The sequence below is a fragment of the Ranitomeya imitator genome, chromosome 1, assembly GCF_032444005.1.
Source record: "Ranitomeya imitator isolate aRanImi1 chromosome 1, aRanImi1.pri, whole genome shotgun sequence".
In the NCBI taxonomy this organism is placed as follows: Eukaryota; Metazoa; Chordata; class Amphibia; order Anura; family Dendrobatidae; genus Ranitomeya; species Ranitomeya imitator.
In genome coordinates, this window is record NC_091282.1 from 422,203,307 (window position 1) to 422,231,085 (window position 27,779).

A 27,779-nucleotide genomic window follows, 5' to 3' on the forward strand; every position below is an offset into this window, starting at 1 on the left:
GCACCAGAAAGCGAATAACTTCCTGATGTGCAGGAGCCATGCACATGGTCAGCTGGGCCCAGTACTGAGGTTTATTCTTGGCCAAAGGTGTAGCATCAATTCCTCTCAATGGAATAGGACACCGCAAAGGCTCCAAGAAAAACCCACAACGTTTAGCATAATCCAAATCCATCAGATTCAGGGCAGCGCCTGAATCCACAAACGCCATGACAGAAAACGACGACAAAGAGCATATCAGGGTAATGGACAGAAGGAATTTGGACTGTACAGTACCAATGACGGCAGACCTAGCGGACCGCTTAGTGCGCTTAGGACAATCAGAAATAGCATGAGTGGAATCACCACAGTAGAAACACAGCCCATTCAGACGTCTGTATTCCTGCCGTTCAACTCTGGTCATAGTCCTATCGCACTGCATAGGCTCAGGTTTAACCTCAGGCAATACCGCCAAATGGTGCACAGATTTACGCTCGCGCAAGCGTCGACCGATTTGAATGGCCAAAGACAAAGACTCATTCAAACCAGCAGGCCTAGGAAATCCCACCATGACATCCTTAAGAGCCTCAGAGAGACCCTTTCTGAACAAAGCTGCCAGCGCAGATTCATTCCACTGAGTGAGTACTGACCATTTCCTAAATTTCTGACAATATACTTCTATATCATCCTGACCCTGGCACAAAGCCAGCAAATTTTTCTCAGCCTGATCCACTGAATTAGGCTCATCGTACAGTAATCCGAGCGCCAGGAAAAACGCATCGACACTACTCAATACAGGGTCTCCTGGCGCAAGAGAAAATGCCCAGTCTTGAGGGTCGCAGCGCAAAAAAGAAATAATAATCAAAACCTGTTGAATAGGATTACCAGAAGAATGAGGTTTCAAGGCCAGAAATAGCTTACAATTATTTTTGAAACTTAGAAACTTAGTTCTATCTCCAAAAAACAAATCAGGAATAGGAATTCTTGGTTCTAACATAGATTTCCGATCAATAGCATCTTGAATATTTTGTACATTTATAACGAGATTATCCATTGAAGAGCACAGACCCTGAATATCCATGTCCACACCTGTGTCCAGAATCACCCAAATGTCTAGGGGGAAAAAAAATGAACACAGAGCAGAAAAAAAAAAAATGATGTCAGAACTTTTTCTTTCCCTCTATTGAGAATCATTAGTTTGGCTCCTTGTACTGTTATGTCTGCTAATGAAAGGTGTAATGAAGGCAATCCAGAGACACAGTGTGCCTAGCGATCCGAGCGCACACAGTGATCTGACAAATACCCATAAACAAAAGAACGAGCTCTGAGACGTGGAAACTCTGTAGACTGCACACCTGATCCTATCCTAAACACAACTAATAGCGGCTGTGGATTGCGCCTAGCAACTACCTATGCAACTCGGCACAGCCTAAGAAACTAGCTAGCCTGAAGATAGAAAAATAGGCCTGACTTGCCCCCAGAGAAATACCCCAAAGGAAAAGGCAGCCCCCCACATATAATGACTGTGAGTAAGATGAAAAGACAAAACGTAGGGATGAAATAGATTCAGCAAAGTGGGGCCCGATAATCTTAGACAGAGCGAGGATAGTAAAGCGAACTTTGCAGTCTACAAAAAACCCTAAAGCAAAAACCACGCAAAGGGGGCAAAAAAGACCCACCGTGCCGAACTAACGGCACGGCAGTACACCCTTTGCTTCTCAGAGCTACCAGCAAAACAAAAGACAAGCTGGACAGAAAAAAAGCAACAAAATAGCAAAAAAAGCACTAAGCTATACAGAGCAGCAGGTCACAGGAACAATCAGGAGAAGCTCAGATCCAACACTGGAACATTGACAAGGAGCAGGGATAGCAGCATCAGGCGGAGTTAAGTAACGAAGCAGTTAACGAGCTCACCAGAACACCTGAGGAAGGAAGCTCAGAAGCTGCAGTACCACTTGTGACCACAGGAGTGAATTCAGCCACAGAATTCACAACAGTCATCTGCCGGGACATCGGGTTCATCCATGGATGAGTTTGAGGTGAATGCTATCGTGGGGTGCAAGGTGGTACGTGGCAAGAAATTTTATCTGGTGGACTGGAAGGGTCACGGCCCAGAGGATAGAACCTGGGAGCCTGTGGAGCACATTCGGGCTCCGCTGCTCATTGCAGCTTTTGAGCGTAGCGAGGCTCAAGGAGGGGGGACCCTAGGAAGGGGGTAATGTTAGGAGTCGAGTTTCCTCTGCTGCACAGGGGGATCTCGATCCGTGTCTGCTGCGGTCTCCCATTCTGCATCGGCCGCAGTGGAGCCTGCTCAGCGGAGACGTCGCTCCCAGCGTCTCGCTGAGACTGGTACTGTGGAATCCCCCTGTAAATTTTCAAACCCAAAAATAACATTTTAAATAAAATTTAGTCTGCATCTAAAAAGCAGTGATCACACCTTGTAGAGCTGTTGCACCAAGTGGACTGACATGAATCATGGCTCCAACACGAGAGATGTCAATTGAAACAAAGGAGAGGATTATCAAACTCTTAAAAGAGGGTAAATCATCATACAATGTTGCAAAAGATGTTTGTTGTTTACAGTCAGCTGTGTCTAAAATCTGGACCAAATACAAACAACATGGGAAGGTTGTTAAAGGCAAACATACTGGTAGACCAAGGAAGACATCAAAGCATCAAGACTGGAAACTTAAAGCAATATGTCTCCAAAACAGGAAATGCACAACAAAACAAATGAGGAACGAATGGGTGGAAACTGGAGTCAACGTCTGTGACCGAACTGTAAGAAGCCGCCTAAAGAAAATGGGATTTACATACAGAAAAGCTAAACAAAAGCCATCATTAATACCTAAACAGAAAAAAATAAGGCTACAACTGACTAAGGAAAAGCTATCGTGGCCTGTGGATGACTGGATGAAAGTCATATTCAGTGATGAATCATGAATCTGTATTGGGCAAGGTGATGATGCTGGAACCTTTGTTTGGTGCCGTTCCAATGATAATTATAAAGATGACTGCCTGAAGAGAACATGCAAATTTCCACAGTCATTGATGATATGGGACTGCATGTCGGGTAAAGGCCCAGGGGAGATGGCTGTCATTACATCTTCAATAAATGCACAAGTTTATGTTGATATTTTGGACACTTTTCTTATCCCATCAATTGAAAGGATGTTTGGGGATAATGAAATCATTTTTCAAGTTGATAATGCATCCTGCCATAGAGCAAAAACTGTAAAAAGATTCCTTGAAAAAAGACACATAAGGTCAATGTCATGGCCTGCAAATAGTCCGGATCTCAATCCAATTGAAAATCTTTGGTGGAAGTTGAAGAAAATGGTCCATGACAAGGCTCCAACCTGCAAAGCTGATCTGGAAACAGCAATCAGAGAAAGTTGGAGCCTGATTGATGAAGAGTACTGTCTGACACTCATTAAGTCCATGCCCCAGAGACTGCTAGCTGTTATAAAAGCCAGAGGTGGTGCAACAAAATACTACTGATGTTTTGGAGTGTTTTTTTTTTGTTTGCTTGGTTTTCATGATTCCATAATTTTTACTCAGAATTGAGTGATTCCATAATTTTTTCCCTATGCTTGGTTAAAAAAATTAACCATTACTGACTGGCACATTTTTTGTTCTTGATTTCTTTTAGTGTTTCTTAAAGCCAGAAAGTTGCCATTTAAAATGACTTTAGTTTTGTGCCATGTCTGTGAGCTGCTTTTTTTCTACAAAATTAAACAACTGAATGAACATCCTCCAAGGCCGGTGATTGCATAATTTTTGCCAGGGGTTGTAGTAATCCTTCTCATGTTGATAAATGTATGTTATGTTTTCTCAGTAGAACATTTTTTTAAATCTTTTTTTATTTCATTATTAATGAAGGAATATTCCCTATGGGATGTGCACAGAGGCTATTACGGTACATTTAATTGATGAGCTGAGTAGATTAGTAAACAGCTCACATGTTCTCCTTTATGCATGGTGCGCAGCATGACAGATTAAAGATTATATACTGTACTAGATGGTGGCCCGATTCTAACGCATCGGGTATTCTAGAATATGCATGTCCACGTAGTATATTGCACAGCCCACGTATTATATTGCCCAGCCACGTAGTATATTGCCCAGCCACGTAGTATATTGCCCAGTCACGTAGTATATTGCCCAGCCACGTAGTATATTGCCCAGCCACGTAGTATATTGCCCAATCACGTAGTATATTGCCCAGCCACGTAGTATATTGCCCAGTCACGTAGTATATTGTCCAGCCACGTAGTATATTGCCCAGCCACGTAGTATATTGCCCAGCCACGTAATATATTGTCCAGCCACGTAGTATATTGCCCAGCCACATAGTATATTGCCCAACAACATGATATATTGCCCAGTGACGTAGAATATTGCCCAGCCACGTAGCATATTGCCCAGTTACGTAGTATATTGCCCAGCCACGTAGTATATTGCCCAGTTAAGTAGTATATTGCCTAGTGACATAGTATATTGCGCAGTCACGTAGTATATTGCCCAGTGACGTAGTATATTGCCCAGTGACGTAGTATACAACACAGAGCAATGTAGTATATTGCCCAGTTACGTAGTATATTGCCCAGTGACATAGTATACAGCACAGAGCCACGTAGTATATTGCACAATGATGTAGTATACAGCACAGAGCCATGTAGTATAATGGCCAGTTACGTAGTATATTGCCCAGTCACGTAGTATATTGCTCAGCCACATAGTATATTGCCCAGTCACGTAGTATATTGCCCAGCAACGTAGTATATTGCCCAGCCACGTAGTATATTGCCCAGCCACGTAGTATATTGCACAGTCACGTAGAATATTGCCCAGTCACGTAGTATATTGCCCAGCCACGTAGTATATTGCCCAACCACGTAGTTTATTGCCCAGTGACGTAGTATATTGCCCAGCCACGTAGCATATTGCCCAGTGACGTAGTATATTGCCCAGCCACGTAGTAAATTGCACAGCGACATAGTATATTGCCCAGCCACGTAGTATATTGCCCAGCCACGTAGTATATTGCCCAGTCACGTAGTATATTGCGCAGCCACGTAGTATATTGCCCAGTTAAGTAGTATATTGCCTAGTGACGTAGTATATTGCACAGCCACGTAGTATATTGCCCAGTGACGTAGTATATTGCCCAGTGACGTAGTATACAACACAGAGCCACGTAGTATATTGCCCAGTTACATAGTATATTGCCAAGTGACATAGTATACAGCACAGAGCCACGTAGTATATTGCACAGCGACATAGTATACAGCACAGAGCCACGTAGTATATTGGCCAGTTACGTAGTATATTGCCCAGTTACGTAGTATGTTGCCCAGTGACGTAGTATACAGCACAGAGCCACGTAGTATATTGCACAGCGAAGTAGTATACAGCACAGAGCCATGTAGTATATTGGCCAGTCACGTAGTATATTGCCCAGCTACGTAGTATATTGCCCAGCCAGGTTTGTCACAGGTTAAAAAATAAACATATACTCACCTTTCCGAGGGCCCCTTGTAGTCCACGGCAGCTTCCAGTCCCAGGGTTCGTATGAGCGCAGGGCCTGTGATGACGTCGCGGCCACATGACCGTGACGTCATGGCAGGTCCTTCTCGCACAGGCGCATGGGGCCTGTGATGACGTCGCGGTCACATGACCGTGACATCATGGCAGGTCCTTCTCCCATACCATCTTTGCCAGCAGAACCTGCAACGGAAGATGGCGGCCGGCGCAAGCGACTACGGAGGGTGAGTATAGCAGGTTTTTTTTAATTATTATTTTTAACATTAAATTTTTTACTATTGATGCCGCATAGGCAGCGTCAACAGTAAAAGTTGGGGGGACAAAGGGTTAATAGCAGCGGTAACGGAGTGCGTTACCCGCGGCATAACGCAGTCTGTTACCACCGGCATTAACCCTGTGTTAGCGGTGACCGGAGGGGAGTATGCGGGCGACAGGCACTGACTGCGGGGAGTAAGGTGCGGCCATTTTCTTCTGGACTGTGCCCGTCGCTGATTGGGTGCGGCAACCATGACAGGCAGCTGGCGAGACCAATTAGCGAATGAATAACCATGTCAGACAGAAGGACAGACAAACGGAAGTGAACCTAAGACAATTATATAGTAGATGTACAATGGGTGAAATAAGTATTTTTTCCACCACATACACAGTACCTATCTCTTTATATCCAAATACAGGATATATGTATATTTTTCCTGCCCACTTAAGGTACATACAGTGAGACAAATACGGTATTTGATACACTGACGATTTTGCACGTTTTCAAGCCTACAACGAATGGAGAGGTCTGTAATTTTTATCGTAGGTACACTTCAACAGCAAGAGTCAGAATCTTAAAAAAAAATCAGAAAATCACATTGTATGATTTTAACGTAATTAATTTGCATTTTATTGCATGAAATAGGTATTTGATACAATAGAAAAACAGAACTTAATATTTGGTACAGAAACCTTTGTCTGCACTTACAGCGATCAGACGTTTTCTGTTGTTCTTGATCAAGTTTGCACACACTGTAGCAGGGATTTTGTCCCACTCCTCCTTGCAGATGTTCTCCAGATCTTGCAGGTTTCAGGGCTGTCGCTGGGCAACATTGAGTTTCAGCTCCCTCCAAAGATTTTCTATTAGGTTCAGGCCTGGAGACTGGCTAGGCCACTCCAGGACCTTGAAATGCTTCTTACGGTGCAACTTCTTAGTTGCGATGGCTGTTTCTTTGGGGTCACTGTCATGCTGGAAGACCCAGTCACAACTCATCTTCAATGATCTTACTGAGGGAAGGAGGTTGTTGGCCAAAATCTTGCGATATATGACCCCATCTATCCTCCCTTCAATATTGTGCAGTCCTCCTGTCCCCTTTGCAGAAAAGCACCCCTAAAGTATGATGTTTCCCCCCCCACCATGCTTAACGGTTGGGACGATGTTCTTGGGGTTGTACTCATCCTTCTTCTTCCTCCAAATATGGTGAGTGGAGTTGATACCAAAAAAATATTTTGGCATCATCTGACCACATGACATTCTCCCATGCTGCCTCTGGATCATCCAGATAGCTATTTGCGAACTTCAAATGGGCCTGGATATGTGCTGGCATTAGCAGGGGTACCTTGTGTGCCCTGCAAGATTTTAAGACATGACGGCATAGTGTGTTACTAATGATAATGTTTGAGACTGGTCAAAGCTCTCTTCAGGTCATTGACCAGGTCCTCCCCTGTAGTTCTGGGCCAATTGCTGACTTTTCTCTGAAGAATCCTTACCCCACAAGGTGAGATCACATGGAGTCCCAGGCCAAGGAAGATTGAGAGTCATCTTGTGTTTCTTCCATTTTCTAATAACTGTGCCAACAGTTGTTGCCATCTCATCAAGCTGCTTGCCTATTGTCCTGTAGCCCATCCCAGCCTTGTGCAGATCTACCATTTTTTTCCTTTGGTCTTAGCCATGGTGGAGAGGTTTGAGTGTGACCGATTGAATGTGTGGACTGGTGTACTTTATACAGGTAACGAGTTGAAACAGGTGCAATTAAATACAGGTAATGACTGCAGAGTAGGAGGACTTCTTAAAGAAAAATGTAAATGTGTGTGAGAGCCAGGATTCTTGCTGGTAGATGGTTGACCAAATACTTATTTCATGCAATAAAATTCAATTTAATTATTTAACAATCATGTAATAAGATTTTTTGTTTTTTGAAATATTGAACACATAACCAATTTTCTAAGTAAATATGTTTCTAAAGGTGCGATTAACCAAACCATAGATGTCCATAAATGAAGTTATGTGTAATAATGAGAAATGACACAGGGAAAAAGTATTGAATACGCTTAATTAAATTTCAGTAATACTTTGTACAAAAGCCTTTGTTGGTGATGACAGCTTCAAGACACCTAGTTGTATGCATTTCTCAGGTGTGATTTTGGCCCATCCTTCCACACAAACACTCTTCAAATCCTGAAGGCTCTGTGGGCTACTTCTATGGACTCTGAACTTTAATTCCTTCCATACATTTCGCTTGGATTCAGGTCAGGTGATTGGCTGGGCCATTTTAGCAGCTTTATTTTCTTTCTCTGAAACCAATTAATAGTTTCCTTGGCTGTGTGTTTGGGATTATGGTCTTGTTCAAATGTTCACTCTTGTTTCATCTTCATTATCATGGTAGATGGCAGCAGATTTTTATGAAGAATGTCTCGGGACATCTGTCAATTTATCCTTCCTTCAATTAAATGAAATTTGCCAGTGCAGTGTGCTGAAAAAAACAGGCCCACAATATGATGTTCCAACTTCAAAACTTCACTGTTGGTATGGTTTTTTTGGGGTGATATGCAGTGCCTTTTGGCCTCCAAACATGGAGTGTATTATGGCATCCAAAAACTTAAATTCTGGTCTCATCTGACCAGACTATATTCTCTCAGTATTTCACAGGCTGGTCTAAATGTTGAGCAAACTTTAAATGCCCTTGAACATGCTTTTTGTTCAGCATTTGAGTTTTTCATGGTGAGTGTCCATGCAGGCTATGCAGGTTGAGTGCATTCCTTATAGTTTTCTCTGAAACAATTGTACCTGCTGATTCTATATCTTTCTGTATCTCTCCTCTGGTGGTCCTTGGTTCTTGGACAACTTTTCTGATAATTCCTTTCACTCCTTTATCTGAAATCTTGTGGGGAGTACCTGCTTGCGGCAGGTTTATGGTGAAATGTCCATAAATTAAGTTATGTGTAATAGTGACCGATGACAAAGGGAAAAAGTATTGAACACATGAAGAAAGAAAGGTGCAAAAATTCATAGATACTTAAATTTTGACTCATCAGTCCTAAACACCTGCTTCCATTTTTCTGCACTCTGTTTCTACATTTTCATGCATAGTTTAGTAACTTTCCATTCTTTCCTTATCAAAGTCATAGTATTTGGTCAAAATTCTTCAATGAGGACCCACTTTTGGCCAGACTTCTCCAAATAATAGATGGGTGTTGCTGGGTCCCACCTGTTGCTGCATTTTATCAGCTGATAGAACTGCGTGACATCTTCCGTTTTCCATGCTGTTAGCAATGGCACCACATGGAAAAGAAATGTCACAAGACATGAGAAAATTGTTGGATTCAGGACTGGGTTCAGGAGCTGCAGGACTACAGGAGACTCGACAGTACCCTGGCAGATCATGACACTTCATCTATCAAGCAGCACAATGTTACCATGTGACAGTATCATTGCAAATGGTGTCCATAGTTATGCATAGGACTGCAGGTATCATCTACAACATTATTTGTATGCTGAGAGGTAGAACTGTGTTATCTGTAGTGTTACTTTTCTATTTTTGGATTGGGGTGACCTTTGCACCACCCCTGGTGTTAGATTATTTAAAAAAGTTTATTTTTAATGAGTTCTTATTGACTTTTATTTAACAGAAAGTGACATTTCTGAATATGATATTTAACATACTATTTTCTGATGTTTTAAACTGTCTGTAAAATATAATACCTTCTTGCATTGTTTTAACACAGAAGTAGAAACAAAGAAGGGCAGGCCATGAAAACGTTCATTGTTGGAATTGGTGGGTAAGTGTTCTTACAATAACATAGCAGATTATACTATACTATAAATGTGGATCCTTAATCACCGCTACATCTTGCCAGTGTCATAAGGTTGACTCTCCTTTCTGCATGGAGCCACCAGATACTGCAGGGTCAGGGTCTATCATAGGGCACGTGCATTATATATAATCGACACAAACATATTTATACAGCTCATGTTAGAACTGTCTGTTCTTCCATATATTTCAGTCAGCCACAATCAGATTATTATATTCAGTAATATACGGTACATATGGAGGATACGATGAGGCTGGTGTACTTACTATGAAAATCCATGATAGAATGGCTGTATAATCTTAATTTTTAAAGTTTACACACACTCTTCCTCCACCTAGCCTGATTGACAGCTCCTTCTCTAGTGTCCAGCCCCGTTCTGCTTAGTTTTTCAGTGACGTCACTGCAATTCAGACCAGCTGGCGGAAGCCGGAAGTCTCTTTTACAATGTAAGTCTATGGAACCTCATCCTGATGCTACATAGACTTACATTGTAAAAGCCACTGCGCTATGCGTGACCTAGAGATTCTGCAGAGTGGAGAAGGTACTGAGAAGCAGAGCACAATAACACAGGATACCGGCGAGAGCACCACTAGGCGAGTATATTAATACACCACACTACATTATATACATGCATATATACACACAATATTCATGGGAGGGATTCTTTAATATATTGTGTTTCAATTGCTCTTCTTGGGAATATTGTTTCCTTTCAGAGACTGGACATTGTTTTAGTGTATCCAGGCAATCTTCTTCCCATTTTTGGGAAAAGCTGTAACAGATCTGGATAGTCATGTTCTCTGCTTCCCTTTATTGTTTTATCCATAATGTTGTTATTATTATTATTATTATTATTATTATTATTATTATTATATATGTGGATTTTGACATATTACCTTTTTATTTTGGTAGTGTGACAAATGGTGGAAAAACAACACTTGCCAATAAACTTCTGAAAGCGCTTCCCAACTGCAGTCTGATCAGCCAGGATAACTATTTCAAGGTATCAATGACAGTAACCATATTGGAGGATTACAATCTCTAAAAGGTAATTCTCAAGTTTCGAAGCAATCCCCTCTCCATGGAATAGGGAATAACTTCTTGATTGCTGGGGGTCCTATACCTGACTGGGATGTCTATCGATTTCGAGAGCTGGGGAAGTGTGAATGGAGCGGAGGTCGATCATGCATGCTGCCTCTCCATTCATTATTATGGGACTGCTGCCGACCGGCTGAGCACACCGCTCCGCTGTATCTAGCGGTCTTATTAACAAATGGAATCCGCAGTGTGCATGATTGACCTCCGCTCTATTTACACGGGGCTCTTTAGAGCTCCTGTTTATGGGATCAGTGGAGATTTCAGTGCAAGAGCTTCAGCAATCGGGAAGCTATCCCCTCTCTCATGGATAGCGAAGAACTTCAAACCTTGGGAATACCCCTTTAATGAACTTTACCTACATGTTTTGGACTTTATTACACAACATCAGAGTATTTTGTTATATTATATGTTTATTTAATAACAAAAAAATCCATCCAAAAAAATGTGTATCCCAATGTGTACTTTTTAGTCTGAAATTTGTGTCACTTCAACAGAAGAAGGCTGTAATACCAGTCAAAGCCACTATTAAAAGTATAGCCCCCCGCCCGGTAAACAATAGAGGGGATTTAGCCCTTGGTGTATGGCTTCACCCTCTCATAGACAGCTGCCGTGAGATCTGACATTGATGGTTATCCCTAAGGATAGGCCAAGAATATTGTTTTTTTGGAAAACTGCTTTAAAGCGACGGAATGACTGTTCAAACCAAGTTCTGTGCGTCATGGTGGAACCAGTCTTTTATATACACCTTCCCATTTGCTTGTTTTCTCTCTATCTCCACCACCCTCTTGTTTGATTGACAGCTCTGGCCTCATGAAACCAGAGAAGGGAGGAGATAGAAGGAAACCAAGCAGGTGGGAAGGTGTATATAAATGATTGCCCCCACCATGAAGTGCAGCGCCCCAGAGACCTGGTCGTTGCAGTAATGTCGCTCTGCCACTAAGGGGAGTGATGGTACGTCTGATGGCACTAAAGGAGTTCACCTGACGAGGTGTCACCAGCACACAGTACACTTCACACTCCGGCCACTAGGGGGGAACAAAAGGTTCTATTTATTAGGCCTCTCCTCACACTGGTAAAACTACGGGTTGGATAGGAAGTTAGTTAGAAGCTGACTGGGTTTTGTCCAGGCAACATCCCGTGGCAGGGGGTGTTGCGGGGAAGATTCAGGGGGGTCCCTGTCAGGCGTGGGAACCTGGCAGGTACCTAGCGACAAGGCAGAACGTTACGGAGCCGCGCCTGCACTACCTTGCGGCGGCATCTAAAGAAAGGACACGAAGCGAAGGTTATTGTGGACAGTGAGAAATGAGATCAAGCACAAAGGAGAGCAAGTAGGAGTCGTTCCCGGAGAACGGCAACATCCTACTGAGGCGTGTAGCCGGTGCCCGGAACACCAAGGAAGTAACTGACTTTATGCCTTACTTCAAATACCGCAGGACAGTTAATTATAGGTTGGCTGTCTACCTTACATCACCTAAGTAGACATAGGGGGCAACCGTGGAGAGGGGCATCTCTAGGGTCCCGGAAGAGCTCCGAGCCTACCCGTCAAACGGGTGCGTCCTAGCCATAACAAACTTGGGGGACGGAGAATAGAAAGAACGAGAAAGAACTACAACTGCTCTGGATTGAGGACCCTGAAGTCACCAGTAAAGAGGTAAAGAGACTGCAACCCTGTGTCCTCGTTATTGACTGCACCTCACACCATCGTCACCTACACTACTGGGAAGCCCTGGGGACGTACTTCACCTGGGGAAGGTATACCATCCAGCTGCCATTCCATCACCGCAGCGGACCCCAAGCAGCGTCGGTCACCCTGACCGAATACCACAGGTGGCGTCACGAAACCTTGACAGACTTGTTTCACCTTTTATTGGACGCCCCTTAGCAGGGTCACGGACCGGGTCCAGCCACCGTGACAACCCCAGAACTGAGCCAGAGAGGACCGGTACCGAGTAACCCGCGGCCCTGCGTCTGGGGGCGCTCCAGAAGCACCGAGCGGTGGGATTTATTTTGAACAGACATTGTGTGCTGACAGAGTCCCTTTAAATCAGGGGCTGCGTAGAAAGCAATCCTACTCCTTTATGAAAAAGCTGTCGCTCTTCTTACAGACAAAATTTTCATATGTTTACTAAAGAAAACATTTTCAAAATAATAATTTTTTTCTTTGCACTTATTTAAACTTCATCATACTGTTTGGGCTTTTTTTTCTCAGAATTTTATATTCTTACTCTTTTTTTTATGGACATGTCATTATGTGACTGTTACATTTTTATCATTTGGAGTTTAGCCAGAGGAAGAAGTTGCAACAGATGAAAGAGGATTTAAACAGTTTGATGGTAAGAACTTGTGTTATCACTATATGCGCTCATAAATGAAGTACGCTTAATTGTCATATCCATACATAGACCTATATACTGTGTATACATAGAAAGGTTTGGATTATCTGTCATTATTATTGCTCTGATCTATGTAAGAATGCTGATAGTGATAATCATATAGAAAGGATCTATGTGATCTGCTAATTATCAGACCTACAGAACATATGTCCCTGATCTGATCATCATATATGCTGGAGGTGCAGAATAGCAGTGATAAGAGGGGTAAACAGCAGTGCTCTAATCCTACCAAACGAAATATTCTGGGTACCTTTGTGATATTCCGATACCTGTAGCGTCTCTAATTTTCATGATCTCAGGTCGGGTGAGGGCTTATTTTTTGTGTGCCAAGCTGATGTTTTTATTGATACCATTTTGGAGCAGATATGATATTTTGATTGCCCGTTATTGCATTTTAAAGGAATGATGTAGCAAACAAAAAAAAATGTAATTCTGGCATTTTGACCTTTTTTTTTCCGCTACGCCGTCTACCAATCAGATTAGTTCTTTTTATAGCTTGATAGATCAGACTATTCTGAACGCGGCGATACCAAATATATGTATGTTTGATTTTTTTTTAATTCTTTTATTTTGAATGGGGCGAAAGGGGGGTGATTTGAACTTTTATATTTTTTTTTAAATATTTTTAAAAACTTTTTTTTCACTTTTGGCATGCTCCAATATTCTCCATGGGAGACTAGAAGCTGCCATTACTCGATAGTTTCTGCTACATACAGGCGATAATCAGATCACCTGTATGTAGCAGAATTACTCACTTGCTATGAGCACCGACCACCGGGCAGCGCTTATAGCAATCTGGCTATGACAACCATAGAGGTTTGCAGGAGACCTCTGGTTCTTGTGCCAACCCATCATTTGTATTTTTTTAGAAACTGTGGATTTTTTTTACACCACTTAAAAAAGAACCTAGACATGTTTGGTAGCTACAAACTGGTAATGCCTTGGAGAATCATAATGCAAGGTCATTTTTAGAATTTAGTGAACATGGCAACAACAAAAGCAAAACAAAAAACAATTGTGAAATTGCATGTTTTTTGCAATTTCACCACAATTGTTTTCCCGTTTTCCAGTGCACGATATGGTAAAATCAGTGGTGCTGTTCCAAAATAAAACTCGTCCTGCAAAAAAGCAAGCCCTCACATGGCCACATTGAAGGAAAAATAAAAAAGTTATGGCTCTGGGAAGAAGGGGTGCAAAAAATGGAAACTCTTAAACGGAAAAACCCAATGCGGTGAAGGGGTTAAATATATACTTTTGAGGTTTCGGTCTGCAATGATCTTCAAATGAAGATGTGCAATTATATTTATATTGTAGCTGTCTCAGGATTAAGCAGCTAGAAAATAAATATAAGGATTCTAGTTGTTTATGGCTTAATGATTTACATTGGAAGCTCTTAAGTAAAATCGATAGGATGACAATTTTCTAAACGTTAGATGCACGTAGAGACAAAAATATCCAAACTGTTCCAACACTTGTATATTTCTATAACCTCTTAAAAGAGTAGATGGCAACATTAATTCATACATTACACATTAGCATAAATAAGCAAAAATGTAGGTGCACAGAATACAGTGCCTTGCGAAAGTATTCGGCTCCCTGGAACTTTTCATCATGCTTCAAACATAAGGATACCAAATGTAAATTTTTGGTGAAGAATCAACAACAAGTGGAACACAATTGTGAAGTTGAATGAAATGTATTGGTTATTTAAAATTTTTGTGGAAATTCAAAAACTGAAAAGTGGGGCGTGCAATATTATTCGGCCCCTTTAAAGTAATACTTTGTTGCGCCATCTTTTGCTGCTATTACAGCTGCAAGTCGCTTGGGGTATGTCTCTATCAGTTTAGTACATCGAGAGACTGAAATTCTTGCCTATTCTTCCTTGGCAAACAGCTCGAGCTCAGTGAGGTTTGATGGAGATCATTTGTGAACAGCAGTTTTCAGCTTTTTCCACAAATTCTCGATTGGATATGTTTACTTGTGAACCATTCCATTGTAGATTTTGCTTTATGTTTGGGATCATTGCCTTGTTGGAAGACAAATCTCCATCCCAGTCTCAGGTCTTTTACCGAATCAAAAATGTTTCCTTCAAGCATGGTCCTGTATTTGGCTCCATCCATCTTCCCATCAACTTTAACCATCTTCCCTGTCCCTGCTGAAGAAAAGCAGGCCCAAATCATGATGCTGCCACCACCATGTTTGACAGTGGGGATGGTGTGTTCAGGGTGATGAGCTGTGTTGCCTTTACGCCAAACAGTTCAATTTTGGTTTCATCTGACCAGAGCACCTTCTTCCACATGTTTGGTGTGTCTCCCAGGTGGCGTGTTGCAAACTTTAAATGACACTGTTTATGGATATCTTTGAGAAATGGCTTTCTTCTTGCCACTCTTCCATAAAAACCAGATTTGTGCAGTGTACGACTGATTGTTGTCCTATAGACAGACGGTCCCACCTCAGCTGTAGATCTCTGCAGTTCATCCAGAGTGATCATGGGCCTCTTGGCTGCATCTCTAATCAGTCTTCTCCTTGTTTGAGATGAAAGTTTAGAGGGACGGCCGGGTCCTGGTAGATTTGCTGTGGTATGATACTCCTTCCATTTCAATATGATCACTTGCACAGTGCTCCTTGGGATGTTTAAGGTTTTGGAAATCATTTTGTATCCAAATCCGGCTTTAAACGTCTTCACAACAGTATCACGGATCTGCCTGTTGTGTTCCTTGGTCTTCATGATGCTCTCTGTGCTTCAAACAGAACCCTGAGACTATCACAGAGCAGATGCATTTATAAGGAGACTTGATTACACACAGGTGGATTATATTTATCATCATTAGGCATTTAGGACAACATTGGATCATTCAGAGTTCCACAATGAACTTCCGGAGTGAGTTTGCTGCACTGAAAGTAAAGGGGCCGAATAATATTGCACGCCCCACTTTTCAGTTTTTGAATTTCCACAAAAATTTAAAATAGCCAATAAATTTCATTCAACTTCACAGTTGTGTTCCACTTGTTGTTGATTCTTCGCCAAAAATTTACATTTGGTATCTTTATGTTTGAAGCAAGATATGTGGGAAAAGGTTGAAAATTTCCAGGGAGCCGAATACTTTCGCAAAGCACTGTATGTAGGCATCCAAAATAGTTAAATATGAGCCTCTTTTCGGTGTCTAATTATCACTCCCAGGCAATGTAAAAATGAAAATTTTATCGAGGAGAGACATGCCAAAAGAAGAATGAAAATATTGTGGACAAGAATGGAGAAAGACAGATATACAGACAAGCTTCACTCCAGGAGTGACTGGTTGTACATTGTGTATTGGGGGCCATGTTTAATCTAATTAGGCAACAGTCGTAAAAGATCAATAACAACCGTGGCTAAAACTTATTAAAACTTACGGACATAATGGTTTGATTATTTTGTGACCTTAATCACCTATATCCTATAATACAAATATATTTATAAGAATCTAATTCTAATGAGTAACGCAAATATATACTATCTTTGTAGTGCTCGAGGCCTTAGAAATGGAAGCAATGATGTCAGATGTACTTTCATGGACCATGCAGCATAAAGGAAAGAAACAACCAAAAACATTACAAGAAAAATATGAAAAACCTGTGCACTTTTTGATAATTGAAGGCTTTCTTCTTTACCACTACAAGTATGTTGTAACAACTCTGCTGGCATCACGGCATGGCCTCACATCTCTCACACAATCTTACCCACTGCTCCAGGCCATGATGTGGTTTCTGTTTCATGCCAGCTCCATGTTCTGTGTCTCTGCTCTGTGCATGCTTCATGGCTATGTGTATAGGGGGCCGGCGCCTGAACTCTCTGGTTCTTATAGGAATCAGGTGCATCTGTCTAATCAGTTCCTGACCAATTACCAAGAGGCCTCCTGTATATAGTGAAGCTCCACCCTGTGGTCTGGGCCTGTGCAACTTACTCCCTCAGTCAGTTCTTGCTGCTGAGGTGCCAGGTCCTGTCTCGGTTACACTCTCTTGTCTGCCACCCAGGGGGGCGTTGTACCCTGGTCTGAGTCCTGTGTAGCCACCCAGTGGGGCTTAGTACCCTGGTCTCTGTCTTGTGTAGCCACCCAGCGGGGCTTCGTACCCTGGCCTTTGTCTGCCACCCAGAGGGGCATCATACCCTGGCTTGTGTCTATGTCTCTGTGTCTTGTCTCGTTCCTGACTCTGTCTTAGTCTAGTCCTATTCCACTTTTTCTGCGCTGTTCGCCACTGTCTGTGGCTCTGCTTCTCTTTGCTCAATTCTACCACAACCTGTGCTTCTGTGTCTCTCAGCTTTTCCCTCAGCTCTGCTCTCTGTAACCTTGCTCTGCACTCTGACCTTGCTTTACACTCTGTGGCTTTGCTCTCTGCTCTGCACTCTGACCTTGCTTCGCACTCTGTGGCTTTGCTCTTGGCTCCGCCTCCAGCATCTCCGCTCTTGGCTCCGCCTCCAGCATCTCCGCTCTTGGCTCCGCCTCCAGCGTCTCTGCTCTTGGCTCTGCCTCCAGCATCTCCGCTCTTGGCTCCGCCTCCAGCGTCTCCGCTCTTGGCTCCGCCTCCAGCGTTTCTGCTCTTGGCTCCGCCTCCAGCATCTCCGCTCTTGGCTCCGCCTCCAGCGTCTCCGCTCTTGGCTCCGCCTCCAGCATCTCCGCTCTTGGCTCCGCCTCCAGCGTCTCCGCTCTTGGCTCCGCCTCCAGCGTCTCCGCTCTTGGCTCCCCCTCCAGCGTCTCAGCTCTTGGCTCTGCCTCCAGCGTCTCTGCTCCTGGCTCCGCCTCTTGCGGCTCCATCCTTGGCTTTGCCTTCTCCTTCTCTTCTCTTAGTTCCACCTTCTACTCGTACTCAGCCTCCTGCGTTTCTGTTCTTGGTTCTAGCTCTTGTGCTTTCGCTCTGCATCCGCTCTTGCGGTCTTTCTCTACTTGTTACTTAGTCCTCCTGTCTGAACAGGTTCCTACCTGTTTCACATACCTGCCTGCCGACCGGTCCCTACCGGTTCTTCCTATGTTCCAGCCGTACCTGCCTGCCTACCAGAGAGCCAGTCGTGTCCGCCTGCCTGCCAGTGTCTGTTGTACCCGTCTGCCTGCCTGTGTCCCAGCCGTGCCCGCCTGTCAGCCAGTGTGCCAGCCGTGCCCGCTCCGTTCTTTAGTGGGATCAGCAGCCACAGCCAGACATTACCCTGGAGTGGCACCTGGTAGCTTCCTATTGCACAAGTCTGACCTCACCATCAGAGGCTCCAGCGAACACCTAGGAAGCTACTTAGTTACGCCCCTTCCAGGGAAGTTTGGTCTGTGGTCCAGTGGGGCCACACCCCCGTATGCCCGCGCCAACCAGTCTGGGCGCGTGCGTGACATATGTAAGTTTTCCTGGCTAGTAATACCTGGTTTATTGTCTACTGCTTATTGCCCGGGTTACAGGCTACCTCTGGAATCAATGAGAAGTGGTTGGTCTCCTAGGCAAGGAGCGCCATGCTTGCAATTTCTTTGCTATGGAATTTGGAAGCTAGCCAGATCTGACTGGCTTCTTTGTCTATGCAGCAGTGGATGAGTGCAGGGGCAAAGCAACAGACAGAATGAGCTGGTAGCGCAAAGATACCCTTGGTCCACATGGTCAGTCAGGAGCACACATCCTCGGCAAGCAGGAAGCTGGGAGGCTGAGGAGAGGTGCACTCCTGCTACACAACTGGAGACAACCCCATCAGCTACAATTCATTGCAACAGCTATAAACTCAACACCATGTTGCACTGTCTACACAGTCCATACAGGAAGGAATTGTGCATTTTCATTTATTTCAGTTCTTTATTACAAAAAGTCAAACTCATATTATATAGTCATTACAGAGTGATCTATTTCAAGTGTTTATTTCTGTTAATCAATAAAAGAATGAAGAAAGACGTGGCAACACTCACCGATCCTGTGAAGCAGATAATGTCCTTTATTCAAGCAATGGTGAAGCCGTGTTCACGGCACGGGGGAGCAAAATACAAGAGGTGAGCGGGGAGAGGACAACAGCCGTTTCGCGCCTACACCGGCGCTTCTACGGGTCCACACTGGAATGGAACAACGCCAGGTGAGATAAGTGCAGAAGCACCGCCCCCCTCTGACGTGTATTCCGTCCAGCGCAGGCAGAAATCAGGTGCACATCGGAGAAGTAAGTGAAAACACATACATATTAAAAACAATGGGAGACATAAATATTACGATGTTATACATATACACCTGGAGTAACGAAACATAGAAAATAAACATTAACTATATACAGTCATGTTGCGCTGGGGACGAAATCATTAAATATTACATTTTTTGTAACATAACCCAGATATCAATAAAGACTGGTATTCAATCTAATTCTGATCTAATTATTAGTCTATTTTAAGCGAGAATTTACGCAATTTGAGAGAAAGAGGGATAATGAGAAGAACGGTCATAATGCACGATAGCGCTTATTTAGCAAACTGGAATTTTAAAGGAACACGGACATGTCAATTTTTTCATTAAGACCGGCCGGCCCTGTCACCTTCTTTCTCATGATCCATCTAGCCTCTCGTTGTAACAGCAATTTTTGTAGGTCGCCTCCTTGTTTCGGTAGAAAGACTTTTTCGATCCCTGCAAATGTTAATACATCAGGATCTCCTGCATGACATTCTCTGACATGTTGAATAAGTCTGGGAACACCTTTCCCTGACTCAATAGATCTTTGGTGTTCTCTGAATCGTGTGAACAGGTTTCTGATTGTCTTCCCTATATAAAATCTCCTGCAGGGACAGAAAATAACATAAACCACGTGATCCGTCCTGCAGGTGATTAATTGTAGAACATAATGCATACAGGGACCAATATGGAGAACAGGAGCCTGAATATGGAAACGACAGTATCGACACTGTCCACACCTATGATTCCCTTTCGGTGTCATCTGTTCTAACCACGTACTTTTATGTTCAGTGATACGGTTTCTCACCAATACATCTCTTACCCTTTTACCCCGTCTGTTGGAAATGAGAGGGCCCTCTATAACGATGTCAGTCAATTCTTTATCTCTTTCCAGTATGTGCTAATGCTTCCTTATTATGGATCTAATGTCCCTATCCATGGAACTGTATTGGAAGCAAAAATTAAAACGCCGGGGAGTAGTTTTTATGTGATCTATCGTTTGCGGACGGGTGTTAACTCGTCTTATGGCATCCTCTATGATTTCTTCAGGATACCCTCTATCTCTAAATCGTTGACATAGATCTTTAGATTGTATTTCAAACCCTCTAGCTGTATTGTTGACTCTTTTAGTCCTTAATAATTGGCTATATGGCAATGACCTTTTTACATGGGGGGATGAAAACTGTCATGGTGTAACAATGAATTGATAGCGGTTGATTTCCGATATACCGATGTACACAGTTTACCTTCCTGGATGCAAACATTGACGTCCAGAAACTCCAGTTTATCACCGCCAAAATTAGAGGTGAAAGACATACCCATTGTGTTACTGGTATTGAGAAGGTCGACAAACTGATTGAATTCATTTTCAGTCCCATCCCAAATGAGGAATATTTCATCTATGTATCTCAAATATGTTCTAATATGCTTCAAAAAAATATTTAGATTTGAGTATACATAGTCTTCCTCAAAAACGACCATGTACAAGTTAGCGAACGTACATGCAGCCGGGGTCCCCATGGCAGTCCCAGTGATCTGCCTATACCACACATCGAGAAAAGTAAAAGTATTGTGAGTCAAAATAAATAATAGACTTTCACAAACGAAATTAACGTAATTAATACTTTTATCTGTTAATGTTGATGATTATGGCTTGCAACCAATGAAAACCCAAAAGTCATTATCTCAATAAGTTAAAATAATTAGCAAAAAACACCTGCAAAGGCTTCCTAAGCATTTAAAAAGGTACCTTTGTCTGTTTCAGTAGGCTCCACAATCATGGGGAAGACTGCTGACTTGACAGATGTCCAGAAGGCAGTCATTAACACACTTCACAAGGAGGATAAGCCACAAAAGGTCATTGCTAAAGAAGCTGGCTGTTCACAGAGTGCTGTATCCAAGCATATTAATGGAAAGTTGATTGGAAGGCAAAAGGGTGGTAGAAAAAGATGGGATAACCACAGCCTTGAAAGGATTGTTAGGAAAAGGCCATTTAAAAATTTTGGGGAAATTCACAAGGAGTGGACTGCTGCTGTAGTAATTGCTTCAAGAGCCACCACACACAGATCCAGGATATGGGCTGCAAGTGTCCCATTCCTTGTGTGAAGCTTATGACCAATAGATAACGCCAGAAGCGTTTTACTTGGGCCGAGGAGAAAAATAACTGGACTGTTGCTCAGTGGTCCAAGGTGTTGTTTTCAGATGAAAGTCATTTTGCATTTTATTTTGAAATCAAGGTCACAGAGTCTGGAGGAAGAGTGGAGAGGCCACAATCCAAGCTGCTTGAGGTCTAGTGTGAAGTTTTCACAATCAGTGATGGTTTGGGGAGCCATGTCATCTGCTGTAGACCAAAGTCAGCGCAGTCGTCTACCAGTAAATTTTACAGCACTTCATGCTTCCCTCTGCAGACCAGCTTTTTGAGGATGTAAATTTCATTCTCCAGCAGGACTTGGCACCTGTCCACACTGCCAAAAGTACCAATTCCTGGTTTAAAAACAACTGTATCACTGTGCTTGACAATCTATGGGGTATTGTCAAGAGGAAGATGAGAGACACCAGACTCAACAATGCAGACAAGCTGAAGGCTGCTATCAAAGCAACCTGGGCTTCAATAACATCTCAGTAGTGCCACAGGCTGATCGCCTCCATGCTACGCCGCATCGATGCAGTAATTGATGCAAAAGGAGCCCCGACCAAGTATTGAGTGCATTTACTGAACATACATTTCAGTAGGCCAACATTTCGGATTTTAAAATAATTTTTCAAGCTGGTGTTATAAAGTGTTCTAATTTACTGAGATAATGACTTTTGGGTTTTCATTGGCTGTAAGCCATAATCCTCAACTTTAACAGAAATAAACACTTGAAATAGATCACTCTGTTTGTAATGACCCTATATAATATATGAGTTTAACTTTTTGTATTGAAGAACTGAAATAAATTAACTTTTTGATGATATTCTAATTTTGTGAAAATCACTTGTACACCTAATTTCTAAAACTTATAGGGGTTGTTCGACCTTAGGGTAGAAGTCTGGGATCACTCTATATGGCTGCAGACTACAGGTGAATCCATCACTGCACGCTGTGAGAATTTACCGGCGCTGGGAATGGTGGTCATGTGAACCCAAGTATGAGTATCTGGCCTACAGTTCTAATCAGTGAGGCCGTGCACGTATACTCAGCCCCTGACTGCATGTATGCAAATCATATACTTGCGATCATGCGCCCGCTTGCTCCAGGCACTGGCACCAGACTGTGTGTGCGGTGTGAGGACTCACAAGTCTGCAGTCACATACAGTAAGTTGTTCGCTATCCATTAGAAAGGAGATAATGTATTATTTTGAGTTTAATACTTTACAGGGATTGTCCTGAGTTAGGCTAAGTTCACACTAGATATTTTTGCCGCGTTTTTTTCTGCAGCAAAACCTGCACTCTTGGCAGAAAAAAGCAGCAAAACGCAGCAAAAATTAGCATAAAAAAGCAGCAAAAAGCCTAGTGTGAACTTATCCTAACTCAGGACAACCCCTGTAAAGTATTAAACTCAAAATAATACATTATCCTATCTAGTGGATAACGAACAACCTACTGCTGAGACCAGCAGGGATCTCTTGAACCAGAATGTGCAGAACATGGGCTTGAGTAGTCAACCTCCACGCCATTCATTGGGACTACTGGATAAAGCCAATAGACACTTGTGGTTTCTGGAAGAGACTGAAGTATTTTAATGAGATACTAGATGCTTTTGATTTTTCTGATAAGATATATTACAAAGTTGCTTATTTTCCCATGTTCTATTGATTTATGTAATAAAAATGAAAATTATAGGTACAGTTTAAATAAATGAAAGTAATATGCTGCCATGTGCGATAAGAATTTAAAATGATTTACATTTTGTTTATATGTGAAAATAATCCATGATGTATTGTTTTAGGAATTTGGATGATGTATTTGACCTAAGGTATTTTCTAACTATTCCATACGAGGAATGTAAGAAGAGGAGAAGGTATGTGTAACATTCTATCACCACTGCATTTATCATCACAATAATATTCTGAAATGTGTGGCAGCTTATTTCAGATGAGAATGGAGAGCTGATTTGCAACACATTAGGAAATTTTGAAATCTCTGATGTTAAAACAATACATTCCACTATTTTATTAATATCATTGCAGATACCTACATATCAACTGCTCCAAAATAGTCTTATCAATTATCCATCTCATCTCGGGAAGTTATCACCTATATCACCCCAAAAAATCTGGGCTCTGAAATGCTCTGTTTCAAATACTGAGCAGATCTTTCTTCAAGAGAACCTGTCACCTTGGAAAACACTACATAACAGCATTCAGGGCCGCTATCAGGGCATTACTGCCCTTACTGGCATATAGGGCTGAATGAGCAGAAGCAAGGAGGGTCAGGATTCAGACGATTCAGTAACTGAATGTGCATCCTTGGACTAATGCTCAGTTAAAATCTATTGCCGTCAGAGGCCGGCAGCTGATGTCAGCATGCACATCACTGGCCTACGACCTCATTGCCATGTGCTGGCGTGTCTGCTTCTCATATGGATGAGTAAGAGGATGCCACTGGACCACGACCAGTTAAGGAGAAACTTTTAGTTTTTTTTTTTGTATGGGGCCAGGATGGGAGATCATATGGTACTTGGGGGCAGGATGGGAGGACAAATGGGGCCTGGGGGCAGGATGGAGCATATATGGTTGCCAGGGGCAGGATGGAGACACATGAGGCCAGGATGGCCATCTCTCTTCTGACATGATATGCATGTCAGAGGAGAGAGAAATTAGGTCCTCAAGTCACCCCTGGTACCTCCGCCAACTCTTCCTGAAAAAAAAAAATGGTTGTGACATGCGCAGTGCGCCTGCCGAGAATTGCCAGCTGGCACCCGGTAACAGCAGGGATTTTTCTTACTGGTTCATTTTCACTTTGATAGACTCTATCACAGTGATCAAAAACCAATAATTAGTATGCCCCCCCTTCCCGTGTCACCTCTTAGTCAGATTACATGTTTTTTTTTTCATTTTTATTTCTTTCATTCTTTACCATTAGGGTTAGGTTAGGGTTAGGTTTGGAGTTAGTCTAGTGTTAGGGTTGAGGTTAGGTTAGGTTTGAGGTTATGCTAGGGATAGATTTAGGCTAAGGTTAGGGTTAACATTTGGGTTAAGGATTTTTCAAAAGCAAAAAAAATGACGATATGACAACTAGTGTTGAGCGCAAGTGCTTGCTACTTGAGTTTGCATCGGGGTCACTTGAGATACTAAGTGCATGCCTGAGCACCCGATCCAAACTAACAACACTAATGATAACATATTCAATATGACAGCCTAATGTTATCAAATTCTGTGTAGTAGGTTTGGGTTAAAAATCCTCACTATACCCCTGGATAAAATTCTTGAGGGGTGTAATTTCCAAAATGGGGTCATTTGTGTTTTTTTTCCCTCTTTATGCACATCAGGGACTTTCCAAACATAACATGGCATCTGCTAATGATTCCAGTCACCCAAATAGTACACCCAAATAGTAGGTTTCCCACACATATGGGGTATCTGCGTACTCAGGAGAAATTGCACAACAACTTCTAGGGTCCATTTTTTCATGTTACCCTTGTGAAAGTATAAAGGAGGCTAAAGCAAAGTTTTTGTGAAAAAAGTAAAATGTTCCTTTTTTCCCTTCCACATTCCATTAATTCCTTTGAAGAAAACTGAAGGGTTAATACACTTCTTGAATGTGTTTTTCAGGACTTTTGAGGATTATTTTGCCTGGCATACCTCTCTGATTTAAGGGCATAAGAATGTTAAGTTTAAAATTTTTGGAAATTTTAATTTTTTTTGCCGAGTTTTCAATATTTTCATAAATATACGCAAATCATATCAACCAAAATTTACCACTAGCATGAATCACATGGTCATGGTCAGATAAGGGCTCGCAACCGGCAGCTGGGCTTACATCATAGCCCAGCCCCAGCTGTCACTGTCAGGAACGGTGCCTGCACTGCCCCTGGCTGTTTAACCCTCTAAATGCCACAATCGATATCGATCACAACATTTAGGAGGCTAGGAGAGGGAAGGAACTCCGTCACCCTTCCGATTGGCACCCCCTACAACATCATCGCGAGTGCCTGATCGTTGTCATGACGACCTCTGGCTCTGCCAGGTACGGTAGATTGTTTAGATAATGCCAGAAGTATAGTCTAGGATGCTTCTGTCAGTGCAGCATTGATATGTATAATGCACTGCTATGCATTACACAAGCAATCAGAGTAATAAAAGGGTTCGGTCGAACTGTAGGTCAAAGTTCGGTGGCCTTGAATTTGACCCCAAACTCCATAGAAGCCAAAGGGGACCCGAACTTTTGTGCTGCAAAATAGTGATAGTAAGGGGTAGAGTGCTGCAAAAGGAAGCAAAATGCGTGTAAGAACAGGATAGTTGCACAGCAAACAAATGTGGATAGGGAAATTACTTAAAATAGAGTAACAAAAATAATAATAATCTTGCACCATGAGGCAGAGGTCCAAGTGGAGGAGGTAGCCAAAACTGTTTCTGTGTTTTTTTGTTTTTGTTTAGGGAAATTACTTAAAATAGCATAGAACAAAAAATAATAATCTTGAACCAGGAGGCGGAGGTCCAACTGGAGGAGAGGGTTGAGGAGGTGGACGTGGCGGTGAAGGTGGAAAAGGCAAACCAGGAGGTAGAATACACTGGTTTTGTTTTGTTTGTTTTTTTAACACTGGGAATGGGAAATCGAACTATTTGCTGTGGAGTTTAACAATGACTGGGTGCGGATGGTATACTTTTCCAGGCAGCCAAAAGTATGGACAAGTCCTGTGGGATCAATGCATGGTTGATTTTAAGCAATGTGAGCTTGCCATGTTGGCTGTGAACAGGCAGATGCAAACACATGTTCCTACAGAACACTTGTTGCAGGGCGGGCCAGTACATTCAAGGTGTAAAGGGCATGCTCAGGCCATGTGTTCAGTTTTGAGATGCAGAAGTTAAATGGGGCAGACTCCTCACTCAGTATGTCGAGACATGTGGACACATACTCTTCCACCATGTTGTTAAAATGCTATCTCCTGGTAATATGAACCATATCAGATGGTGGTGCAGGATGTTGCAACATGCTGAGGAAGGTTTTCAACATTTTGGCCAGGCTGACCCTCCCTTCCAAAGTGGTTCCAGTGTTCCAGTGGTGTTGGCAACTTCCTCCTCCTCTGCCTTGTGCTTCCACTGAGACCCCACCGTTAGGTGGGAACGCCGTCAGTAATGCGTTTACCAGTGTGTGCTTGTATTTCCGCATTTTCTGATTCCCTTTTACTGTAAAGAAGGATGTAAGTAAGGATGGTACGTTGTCCTTGTAGCGGTGATCCAGCAGGGTGGCCACCCAGTAATTGGCAATAGTAACAATCTAAGTAACTTGACAGTCATTGCGCAGGCACATCAGCATGTATTAGCTCATGTGTGCCAGGCCCCCCAGAGGAAACGACAAGCTGTCCTCAGTGGGAGGTGTATTGTCTGTCTCCTCCCAGCCATGCTCCAGTGATGCCCGTGAGCAGCTTTGAGTACCACCCTACTGTGAACACGGTTCCTCCTCCTCAAAAACTGTCCACTGGCTAGACAGTTGTGTACCAGGCTGCTGTTGGTACAGGAACCCACCCTCCAAACCATGTGTGGACCACTGGCCTGATAATGGTGTGAATGGTCCATGTTCTTCCTCTTCTTCCTCCTGTGCCACCACCTCATCCAGCATCACCTGAAGCGTTTTTTCAGGGAGGTATAGAAATGGGATAGTAATGCTAATGATCTTGGCATCACCGCTGGCCATGTTGGTGTAATAGTCGAAGCAGCGCAAGACAACACACATGTCCCGCATGGAGACCCACTTGTTGGTCGTGAAGTGGAGTTGTTCCGCAGAGCGACTCAACTGTGTGTGCTGCAGCTAAAGCTTCATTATTTCCTGCTGCTGCTCGCATAGTCTCTCCAGCATATGCAAGGTGGAGTTCCACCTAATTGGCAGGAAGACAGAAGTGACAATGCAACGCAAACAGGTGAGCAGCAGCAGGGTGAGAATGCCAAAAGCATGCACAGACAGCCCATACTTTATGCAGAATCTCTGACAAATCAGGATAATTTGTCAGCACCACTAAATTCAGCCTATGCACCAGGCAAGGGATGTGTGTCAAGCCAGCTAGGCCCAGAGCTACTATGAGATTTTGTACACCATCAGGCTGAGCTTGAGGTTCAGCGACACCAACCACTCATTGGTTTGTTGTTTGATCCCTGTCCACAGCTCCTGGGCGGTGCGAGAGGAGTTTCAGAACAGCCTGCTGTCATTTCTCCTTGGCTGTGCAGGTGTTATGCTGACAGGATGAGGAGGCAGTGGTGGAAGCGGAGTAGGAGGAGGAGACAACATGGACAGTGAAACATCAGCAATCCTCGGTGGTGATAGGAAATGCCCCAGAATGCCTTCCGACTCAGGTCCTACCTCCACTACTTTTACCAAATGGGCAGTTAGGGAGATATATCATCTCT

The 27,779-nt window shown here is 43.0% G+C and overlaps 1 protein-coding gene across 1 annotated transcript in view; it reads left to right on the forward strand.

The window, feature by feature from the left end:
- NMRK1 (nicotinamide riboside kinase 1) overlaps positions 1-27,779 on the forward strand; it is a 64,717-nt gene that overhangs the window by 9,398 nt on the left and 27,540 nt on the right. Inside the window, exons 2-6 of the mRNA XM_069763207.1 lie at positions 9,505-9,558; positions 10,504-10,594; positions 12,974-13,022; positions 16,588-16,741; positions 23,165-23,236. Of these exons, the coding sequence (XP_069619308.1) occupies positions 9,530-9,558; positions 10,504-10,594; positions 12,974-13,022; positions 16,588-16,741; positions 23,165-23,236 (395 nt within the window). The 5' untranslated portion in view covers positions 9,505-9,529. The remainder of the gene's footprint in view (positions 1-9,504; positions 9,559-10,503; positions 10,595-12,973; positions 13,023-16,587; positions 16,742-23,164; positions 23,237-27,779) is intronic.